General features: G+C 51.2%; 1 protein-coding gene across 1 annotated transcript in view; it reads left to right on the forward strand.

The window, feature by feature from the left end:
* The window catches only part of CORO2B (coronin 2B), a 5,995-nt gene extending 875 nt beyond the window's left edge, over nucleotides 1-5,120 (forward strand). The window contains exons 2-11 of the mRNA XM_042876098.1: nucleotides 728-844; nucleotides 1,615-1,764; nucleotides 1,967-2,131; nucleotides 2,317-2,433; nucleotides 2,687-2,791; nucleotides 2,933-3,029; nucleotides 3,446-3,558; nucleotides 4,171-4,261; nucleotides 4,363-4,502; nucleotides 4,946-5,120. Of these exons, the coding sequence (XP_042732032.1) occupies nucleotides 728-844; nucleotides 1,615-1,764; nucleotides 1,967-2,131; nucleotides 2,317-2,433; nucleotides 2,687-2,791; nucleotides 2,933-3,029; nucleotides 3,446-3,558; nucleotides 4,171-4,261; nucleotides 4,363-4,502; nucleotides 4,946-5,077 (1,227 nt within the window). The 3' untranslated portion in view covers nucleotides 5,078-5,120. The remainder of the gene's footprint in view (nucleotides 1-727; nucleotides 845-1,614; nucleotides 1,765-1,966; nucleotides 2,132-2,316; nucleotides 2,434-2,686; nucleotides 2,792-2,932; nucleotides 3,030-3,445; nucleotides 3,559-4,170; nucleotides 4,262-4,362; nucleotides 4,503-4,945) is intronic.
* Nucleotides 5,121-10,726: the final 5,606 nt, after the last annotated feature.

A 10,726-nucleotide genomic window follows, 5' to 3' on the forward strand; every position in this document is an offset into this window, starting at 1 on the left:
GTTCTATGACTCTATGGTTCTATAGTTCCATGACTCTATGGTTCTATTATGACCCTGTGATTCTATGGTTTTATGACTTTGACTTCATAGTTCTATGACTGATTCTGACAGCAGTGCATGGGGTTCGTGGGACCAACCTGCAGTGGGAACCAGCATCAGGCTGTACCAGGAGCTGTATGCTGTTTTCTGCTGCAGCTTCCCTCACCCAGCTGACAAGCGTCGACCATTCGAAAGGTCTTGAAGGATTTCCATCCACGTGAAAGGAGCACATCAACTGGCCTGGGATAGCTGCTGCGTTATTAGCATCATTAAGCAAGAGAGTTCATGTTACTAAAGTCCCTGGGGATTTGATAACTGGAATATCATGGACACATGGACCATGTTTGAGATTACTTGCAAAGTTTGGGAGGAAAATACCATCTGTTTCCTAATTCACCTCATGGTTGAGGTTGAGCCCAGGGTTGAGGTTGGTGCTTCTCCAGTCCCAGCTATTTGCCTGTGGTTTCAAGTGGTCATACAGAGATTTCTTACCAAACCCCCCACTAGTGGTGCAGGAGCTCATGTGGAACAGCCCTGTGTTCACAAAAACCTCTTAGCCTGCAGGGTTCAGCTGAGCCTTCCCAGGGAAAGAGCACCCTGGTGAGCTAGGGGCTGCCTCCTGCTAGGGCTCCAGCCTTAAAAAGACAGGGCTGTTTTACTGAATTTTCTCTCTCGTTTTTAATCACAGACAGGCCGGATCGAGCCAAACTACCCCAAAGTCTGCGGCCACCAGGGCAATGTGCTCGACATCAAGTGGAACCCCTTCATTGAGAACATCATCGCCTCGTGCTCCGAGGACACCTCGGTGAGTGGTGCGCTGCCCTGCTGATGGCTCAGCGAGCAAAGAGTGGGCAACAGGAAGACTGTGTAAATCCACAGCTGTGTGGCACACTGTGCACATCTGCAGCTCGTGTGCCATCAGTGTAGGGGCTGCTGCTGGGGATCAGCCCCTCTGCTGTGCCCTGTGCCATGTGGCATTGAGTGCTGCTCTTTCTGTGTCCCTGCACAGCTGTGCACAGTGATGGCTTTTTGCAAGCCCAACAGCAGTGCTATTATTAATCCTTCCTGCTAGCAGAGACCGCAGGGCTGCGGCTGTGCTCGTGTCCTGGTGCATGCAGCAGTGTGAGCCAAGGGCAGCCCTGCCACTGGGGGGACACTGAATCAGGTCATCTGTATCAGATGACATCTGCCTCCCCCTTATTTGCTGGATGCACACGAGTCCATCCCAAAGAGTGTAACGGAAAGGAAAAAGGCTCTACAAGGGAGCGGAGCGTGGCCCATTCTGCACAGCAGAAGCCAGGCTTTGGGGTGACCCAGTTTTTGACAGCTCACAAAGACACTGCATTTCACTGAATGCTGTCACCCAACAACTCGTCCTCTCCTTCAGCACCACTTATTGGTATATTTTTGGTCACTGAGAGCTTGTCAAGGAAGTGTTTCAATGGGGAAGAAATGCAGATCATGGCTATGAATCATGGGGAGCTGTCTCCCACCTTAGATGATAACTTCTATACATTGCTAGGGGGGATTGGCCTCCTGCTGGGGATACGACCTCCCAATATGTGTCCTGTGCAGGTGCGGATATGGGAAATCCCAGAGGGGGGCCTGAAGAGGAACATGACGGAGGCGGTGCTGGAGCTGTATGGGCACAGCCGGCGCGTTGGCTTGGTCGAGTGGCACCCCACCACCAACAACATCCTCTTCAGCGCCGGCTATGACTACAAGGTGAGCCCAGGGAACCGCATGCAAACAGCTCCTGGTGTCCAAAACGCAACCATGCACCGTGCCTTGCACCCTCCTGTAGGCGTTTTGCACAAGGGGTGACCCCATAAAGATGGGCTGAGGGCTTTGGAAGCGATGAGCAAGCGGTTTCAGCACCCAGATGAATTTTAGGATGGCCCAAAACACAGCCTTACCCCCTCCACAGGTCCTCATCTGGAACTTGGACATCGGGGAGCCCGTCAAGATGATCGACTGCCACACGGATGTCATCCTGTGCATGTCCTTCAACACGGATGGCAGCCTGCTGGCCACCTCTTGCAAGGACAAGAAGCTGCGGGTGGTAGAGCCGCGCTCCGGCCGGGTGCTGCAGGTGAGGGGTCTGGAAGGGTCTGCAAATGGGGGCACAGGAGGGATCCCCAGTCACATCACAGCCCTTTGGGTGGAACGCAATAGAAGCTAAGAACAGGCAGCAATAGGAATGGAGGTGGGAAGGTACGTGGCCTGGGGGAAGGCAGTGGTTTCCTGGCGGTGCTCATCTCCTGCCCTGTCCTGCAGGAAGCCAGCTGCAAGAACCACCGTGTCAACCGCGTGGTCTTCCTGGGCAGCACGAAGCGGCTGCTCACCACTGGGGTCTCGCGCTGGAACACACGGCAGATCGCGCTCTGGGACCAGGTTGGTGGCTGGGACTCCCTTTCAGGATACCACAGCTAAAGGTGGTCCCAAAATGCCCAGACCGGGGGGCTGGGAGAGCCCTGCCCGTGGCAAACCTCACTGGGGATGCCCTGCTCTGCATCCCTGGATGGGAGCCAGGGCATCTCCAACCTCCAGCACCACGTTGGAAGGCGGTGGGCTTATCCCAGTGCAATGCAAACCCTGTGACGTCTCCATCGCTGTACGGTTAAAAGCAATTTTTCCCATTGTGCAGGAAGATCTCTCCATGCCCCTCATTGAGGAGGAGATCGATGGGCTCTCGGGGCTGCTCTTCCCTTTCTACGACGCAGACACTCACATGCTGTATTTAGCTGGCAAGGTCTGTGGGCTTGGTGCCGGCACGGCAATGTTGGGAGCTGGTGCTGCAAAACACCAAAACAAATCCCCTGCAGGTCGGGGCCAGGGGATGTTAGCATGATCTGTACTCGGTGCAGCTCTAATCACACTCTTCTCACTCCAGGGTGACGGCAACATTCGGTACTATGAGATTGGCTCAGAGAAGCCTTACCTGAGCTACCTGATGGAGTTTCGCTCCCCTGCCCCGCAGAAAGGACTGGGTAAGGATGGCAGCTCGCCCCACTGCTGAGCCTTCCTGCGCAGAAGGTCAACCGCAGGAGTGCTTAATGAAATGATGCTGGTAGATGCATCCTGCAGAGCAGACATGAGGGGGGGCTGGATGCCATGGGGCAGCCAATGGAGGGTTAATCCAAAGCGTCCCATTGCTGAGTCTCTTTCCGCTGATGCTAAGCCTGGGTCCCTGCCAGGATCACTCACTTGTTCCTCAATCAAAGCTGCTCATCCCTTTCCCACTGTCCCTACAAAAGCCCCGCTCTGCCCCACTGGGATGCATTCAGCCACACATGGGTCTTGTAATGATGTGATCCACAGCCTTTTGGGGTCCTGGCTGGCTGGGTCTCAGCGTTTGCAGCACTGGAGGTTATTACAGGGGAGTTATTTCACTCACCATTCGCAGGGGTGATGCCGAAGCATGGGCTGGATGTGTCTGCCTGTGAGGTCTTCCGCTTCTACAAGCTGGTCACCCTGAAGGGACTCATCGAGCCCATCTCCATGATCGTGCCAAGGAGGGTGAGTGCCCTAGGGGTGGACATCCTATCCAGCAGGTGGGTCTTCTTTGGTCCAGCCTCGGACCTTCCCATGGTAACATTTCCAACACACGCAGTTCCCAGTGGGTGGAGTTTGACCTGTGGGTAAGATGGGGACATCTTCAAAAGGTGCATTTCTGTACACTTCTGCCCTTGGCGGCTGCTTTTTGCTGCGCGAATGCTCAGCATCCATCAGCCCTCAGTTGAGTGCTGTAGCCCAGAGCAGAGCTCAGGGCCCTTTGGGAACTTTCCAGCTCTGTTGTCATCCTGATGGGTGACATTCATTTATTCTGCCTGCTGTAGACCAAATGCATCCTGTGGCCTCCACAGCATGGCACTGGGCAGGGACAAAGGTGAAAGTCCTGTACAGCCCTGCACAGCCCCGGGATCGCTGCCTTGCAGAGCATGAGCTCAGTGCACAGCCCTGGGATGCTTTCTTTCTGGTTTGACTCAGCACAGCAAACGTGGGTTTGTTGTTTTTCCTGGATGCTGCCACGTGGCTGCATTATTGCACGCTGATGGAGGGAGGGAGCAATTGCAGTGCATGGATGGGATCCTTTATGGAGCTCGGTGCTTTTATTTCCCTGTTCTGTAGTCGGAGACGTACCAAGAGGACATTTACCCCATGACCCCGGGCACGGAGCCGGCCCTCACGCCAGACGAGTGGCTGAGCGGGGTGAACAGAGGTAAAAGAATGAACCACAGCCCTGCAGGCATCTGTGGCTCTGTCCTGGCAGTGGGGGGAGCCCCAAAAGCAGCCCTCGCTCAGCCCCTGCTCTGCCCCCAGACCCCATCCTGATGTCGCTGAAGGAGGGCTACAAGAGAACATCCAAAATCGTCTTCAAGGCGCCAGTGAGAGAGAAGAAGAGCGTGGTGGTGAATGGCATTGACCTGCTGGAGAACGTGCCGCCCCGCACCGAGAACGAGGTGGGGAGCACTGTGCTGTTAGTGTGGCCCCAGGCTGGTCGTTTGGGTCCTTCTGGGGCATTTTGGGGGGCAAGGTTCGTCTGCAGCCCAACCAGCTGCTGCGCTCTGGCTCTCTGCTCCCAGTTGTGCATTCCTGGGGCACCCCGCTTTAAACCTGGTGGATGCACCCAAATGAGCAGTGTGATGCTCCTGACTTTTCTTTTAATTAAATCCTCCTGGAACAACACTGGGAAATGCTGGGGAAACATACAGGAAGCTGGCTTTCTCGCAGGGTGCATGCACAGGGTAGGGAAATGCAACCCTAGCAAGGAGGAAGTGCGTTGCTGCCGTGGCATTGAAAGAGCAGCAGAGTTGCAAAAGCAATGGGGTTGGAAAACAGAAGGGTTGCAAAGCAGGAGGTTATGCAGCAGTCCCGCTGCAGCTCCGCTCCCATCTCCTTGCAGCTCCTTCGGATGTTCTTCCGGCAGCAGGACGAGATCCGGCGGCTGAAGGACGAGCTCTCGCAGAAAGACATTCGGATCCGCCAGCTACAGCTGGAGCTGAAGAATTTACGCAACAGCCCGAAGAATAATTAACTTCCAGGGACGTTTTATAAATAAACTCTCTTTGTTTATACTCGCTCTTTAATTTTATTGTATCCACTTACACAGAATACGAGCCAGAAGTCAAGTGACCTGCCAAGAGCCCACTGCTAACTGGAAACAAGTCCTCGTTGCCTCGTCTGCACTCAATGCAGCTCCAGCACAAAGGAGGGGAGCTGGGTGCACCGGCTGCCCTGGAGCTGGCAGAGGGCACCGTGGTTCCTCGCTGTTAATCTTTTTCCTATGCAAAACGTGACAGAGATTCCCTCGGCTGCTAAACTGGAACTGGGTTAGCACAGCGCGGGAGCTGCAAATGGTGTTTGTGCGCGTGGTCACGCAGCACTTTCTTTAAACGTTGAAAGAAAAACATTGAGAGCAGTACGGCTGGATGTCCTAACCACAGAGGTATTTTTGCTCCTTCCCCTCCACGGAGGGACCTGACCTCCTCCTTTGCCCCTGGACAAGGGCGTGAGGGCACAGCACACCCACGTGTACAATCACAGGTTGTGAATTAGGCCTTTAGCGCACACCAAATACTGCTAGTTCCTCTCTTTTCACTAAATCAAGTCGCTGAGTCGCCTAGCACTACCTGTGCAATGGTTTCTCCCTGTTGATTTTCGTTGTGCCCCATACCCGACGCTTCCCCGTCTTTACATTCCATGTGCTGTCATTGCCTATTATTTATGCTATCACGGACTAGTGACAAAATAAAATGTTTTCAAGATAGCAAAACCTTGCTGCCTGCTTCTTTCTTCAAATCACAAGCAACCAAGAGTCCTGGGCACAGGTCCCAAAAGGCTTTTCTTTGTAGGGATGAGAAATTCAACCCATGCCATCGCTTCCCCAGCACCATCCTGGTCCTGCGTGCGGTTATCCACGTCTGCGCCCTTATCCGAAGGCAGCAGGCTAGCACTTCTTTAATTCACCTTTTGCACGGGAAGATGGATTGTTTCTCCCAAGCCCTTGGAATCCACGTGAAATGAGCCCAATTATGGCTGCAGGTTGGGGATGATTAATGAGGCCATCAGCATATCCGCACACATCAGCACAAACCCAGCAGGTTTGGTGCCTGCACTGAGGGGGGGATGTGGGTGCCCGCCCTGCCTCCTACTGCCCAGCTCCTCCCAGCCCTATGAAAGCCCCACAGACAGACAAGCCCTGGTTCTGCAGTTTCTAGGGCAAACCCCGGGTGAGGCTATTGCTGCTCCTGCGCTTGCACCTTTTCCTCCAGCTCCCTCCTCTCAGTAACAGCTTGAATTCTTCCTGACATCTCCTCTCGCGCCATCTGGGTGCTATTTAAAGCAGAAAGGCCCATTTTGGGGAACTCGAGCCATCCAGTTTTAGCGCTGAGCTCCCTGTGCTGCTCCAACCTTATGGCTCACCATAAGGACCGACCCAATCTCCCCTTGTCCCTGCAGGACGGGGCCATGAGACAGCTTCTGCACTGAGCTGCATCCCAGCTGCCTGCTCTGCTCTGCTTTTGGGGCTGGGGGGTGTTTCAGCACTTCTGGGCAGTCTGCAGTGTTTTACCATGGTCTAAATAAGACCCATGACATAAAGCTCCCAGTTATTATTTTTCCATTTCTCTTGCAAGCGTTACAATTTGCTTAAAGCCTAAAGACGCTTCCCTTGCATCCTGGGATGCACAGCACCTCCAGGACCTTTTGCAACCTCAGCAATTCTGAAACACCTGATTTAGCTGCAGGATTTTCCAGGCTCTCCCCACACACATCCAAGCAGAAGGCTCGCCCTTCATTCGTGCTGCTGATGGCACAGCTTCAGGGACAGTGGGTTAGAAGGAGAAAGGATTCAGAACTCAGCCGCCAGCAGCAGCAGCCGGCCCTTTCCCAGCGCAGCCCTAGCCAGGGATGTTTCCTTCCTGCTCTGCTTTCCCCATCCGTGCTCAGCCTTATCGCCCTGACCTACTTTCTGCTTCCTGGAGGTTGTGCTCTGTCGGAGGCAAATGCTTGGTTGGCCGTGTGGTGCTTCCCATCCTTCGCATTATTGGTTCCAGCATCTTCGGAGCGAGCGCCTGCTGGAAAAGATCTCCTGTGATCGAGCCCCTTTAACGTGCAGACAATGTAAGAACTGCTTTCTGAAAGCAAAAATTGAGCAATTTAAGAAAAGAAGAGCCCCTGTGTTTTTGCCCATCAGTTAAATCAGTGGAGTTTCCCATCAATGAGCTGAGGGTGCTGCTGGCCCTGCCTTCCCCACCACCCCGAGGCTCAGGGCTGCCCTTGGGAGCTCAGATTTCTCATAGCTAAAAAGAAGAAAAAACAAAACCACCCACATTTTTAAAACGATGCACTGCTGCTTTCTGACCCAAAGCAAGACTCCCTGCGAGGAGGCTTTCAAACACAGCCAGGGCTCAGCATGGGAACATTCCATCCCCTGCAATATTGCCCGGCAGCACTGAGCTCAGACTGCATCGCAGCAGAATTAAAATTGTAGCAAAGGTGCTCCAGGAAGGTGTTAGAAGTAAAAAGTGGTTTTCTCACAGGAGGGATGTTCCAAGAGCTTGGCTGGTTCTCCCTCTGCCGATGCTTCCATTCTCCATGCACGTTTTGCACTGCTGCAGCTTCCAATTGTAACAGAAAAACAGAAACTCCAAACAGAAGATGGTTAAAGCCAGAAATTCTCCACTGGGTTTTTGTTGGCTCTGGGAAGGAGGAGTGAAAGCAGCAGCGTCAACAAACAACTGATAGCAGAAAAGGAGCACGATGCCATTCTCCAGCCCAAACACTCAGAGGAGAAAGTGGGAACGGCCAAGCTGAGGAAAACAGGCATTTGAATGAGCTGGAGCCGTCTGTTATTTATTTTTACTTTTTCTTGGGCTTTCCTGCTGATCTGTCACCAAATGCCAGGCTCTGGGCAGTTTTTTTTCCCCCCATAAGGAGGCTGCAAGTTGGTACCTCTAGCTACTTGGGAAACAAGCCCTTGGCATGCAGCACGTCAATGCCACGCTTAGAGAAATAATGAGGAAATCAGCCACATTAAGCAAAGCTCCGTTTTGCCCTCAGTGGCGGCAGCAAAGCCTTGCAGCACCCCCTTCCCAGCACAAAGGTGCAACCAAAATCCTGCTTCCTACCTGCAGTCAGTGTACCAGCAGTGCTAGACCATGCACAGGGCTCTGCTGCAGCAAGCAGGCAGTAAACAGTGGCCCTGCATTAGCAGCAGGCTCACTGCTGCACCTCTCTTTGGGAAACCTCATTAATTTCAAAGTAAGCTTTGAGATAATCAGCAGTACAAAGAGAAGTGTCACTTAATTGACACCTGGGTCAGTCACTGCTTATGAAAGGGAAGAGCTTAGCGGTGTCTGCACGTTTCCCAGATGAAAGTGAGAGCTGCTTTGCAAGGCAGCAGTGGCTCACTAGAGCCCATGGGTGACAAAGGTTAAAACAAATGTCACTCCAGCACTGCCACGTGAAGCCATGCTGCTGCATCTCCTGCATGCAAAGGGGCACAGGGAAGCAGTGTGCTCATTTCCAAGTCTCTGGCTCGTTCTGGAGGAAGGGTCAGGTCCAGCTGCTGCTGAATGCTTTGAATAGCTTGAGTGAAAATTTCCACCCTCAGAAAAACGCTCAGAGGCCGAGCTTGCCAGTACAAAGCTCACCTGGAACCTTTGAATTTGAAGCTGGTTCAATGACACAAAGGCTCTGTTTGGGTTGGAGCTTGTGAGCTCTTCAGTTTGTCTTTGCTGCTGGTTGCTGCTGTTTGCTTTGCAGGACTATGACCCTGCCTGGCCAGGCTGTGGCTTTGGCTTTGCAGCAGCAGACCCTGGCTGGGGTGGGAGCAACAGTTTGCCTGCTTCTCAAAAACAAACAGCCAAAAAAAAGCCCACAAACAAAACCCCAACCCACCACCACCAGCAGCCTGCCTGTTACAACAAGAAGAGTTGTTCAAAGAGACCCGATGAAGGATGAGCATACGATGCTCTGCAGCTCCTCGCTCTCCTCTCGCACGGCACGCAGACACGCTCAAGTGCTCAAAAAACACAGCCTGCTCTGCCAACAACTCTTTGAAAGAGGGAAATGCAGAGGCTTTGCTGAGGACTGGCTGAGAGGAACAGGAGGCTGGCTGTGGGCGAGAGCGAGGGATGCTCCTCAGGCCCCAGACACACTGACCTGGGGCTCACACAGAGCCTCACTTGGATGAAGGAAACCAAGAGTTCTTTCTTCTGGGCCCGGATAAACAGGGGTGGGATTAAACAGACAGCAGGAACGAACGCGCCGGGCTGCGCTGATCACGTTGCTCACTGAAAAAACCCGCTTGTTCTGAAAGAAAAACGGCATGCTATTATTTACAGCAGAGTCAGAACCTCTCCCTTGGTTTCACCCAACTGTGGCTAACAGTTCTGTAGAGCAAAACATATCATCCAGCTACTAAAAACATCAGGGCGTCTACCAGAATAACTTACTGAGTGCCTTTTGGAAAAGGCGTGCAGTTCATTCCCAGTGGCACATTTGACTCAAATAAGCCACAGAGAAAAAAAAATTGTATAAAAAGATTTATTGAAATTCATCAATGACAAACAGACATAAAACTCAAAGTTTGGCTCTTCTGGGGAAAAAAAAAAACAAAAACAAAAACAAAAAAAACTGTTGCAAATGTATTTATACAGATGAAATATTGACTAGGAAATACAAGTCACTTCTAAAGCTATTTTAAAGAGGGATATGAAAGTAAAACTGTACATTCACTAGGTATTTTCAGTCATTTTACTGACTTCCACTAGGTAAGAAAATACAATTTCGTATTAGTATCTCGTGCTTGAGTGTATGAAAAGAAACTTTCTACCCTACATGCTGTACTGCCTCCTGTATTTAGGTTTGTAAAAATTTTCCAAGTATATAGCACAAGTGGAAGTAGTTTCTCATCACTTAAAATTGACTAGGTGTTATATATTACAGACCAAAATAGTACACACCTTATTTAAAAGGGTTGAAACATTTTTTTTTTATTACAATTGTCAAAGTCATTTCACTAGTAACTCAGGAATTAGGAACACTTTTTATATATATTTATATATATATACTTAAATGCCTGCCATTTTCAGTGTATTGGCTGTACCCTAGCCATAAACAACCAAACAAAACAACCAAAGAACAGAAAGGAAAGAAGAACACAACACGCAGGGGGAGGGAGGGGACTGCAAATTCACCCCACAAACCAGATCCAAAGGAACACCCCAAAAAACCCCCCCGAAACATTTGGTCACTATTTACAGACAGCGAAAGAAAAGGTACCTACAAAAAGCAGGGAAAGCAATGGCTGAAAATGGCAGTCATTCACGGACAGGCAACAAAGAAATCACTTTATCCATATGCCATTCTCACACCTGTTGCTGCAGAGGGGTGCTTTGCCTAGATTAGGAGCACCCCCAGAAACGCTTACAATGTATTCTGTGACTGGCAGAGGTGGAAAACTTCAGCAACCGAGGATATCCAGCTGTCTCAGAACAAAGCATGTGTATTTGGGGTATATCCACTGATTTTAAAACTCTTTTTCTTCAGGGATGTCAAACTATCCACTCCGATAATAAGAAACAAATTACCACTTGGTTTATACTTACTATTGCAGTTACAGGGACTAAAAGAGGGACAAAAAGAAAAAATATATATATTAAATGAATAGGAGGAGGAG

Source organism: Lagopus leucura, unplaced genomic scaffold (genome assembly GCF_019238085.1).
Source record: "Lagopus leucura isolate 7727_CA_CO unplaced genomic scaffold, USGS_WTPT01 Super-Scaffold_100015, whole genome shotgun sequence".
Lineage (NCBI taxonomy): Eukaryota > Metazoa > Chordata > Aves > Galliformes > Phasianidae > Lagopus > Lagopus leucura.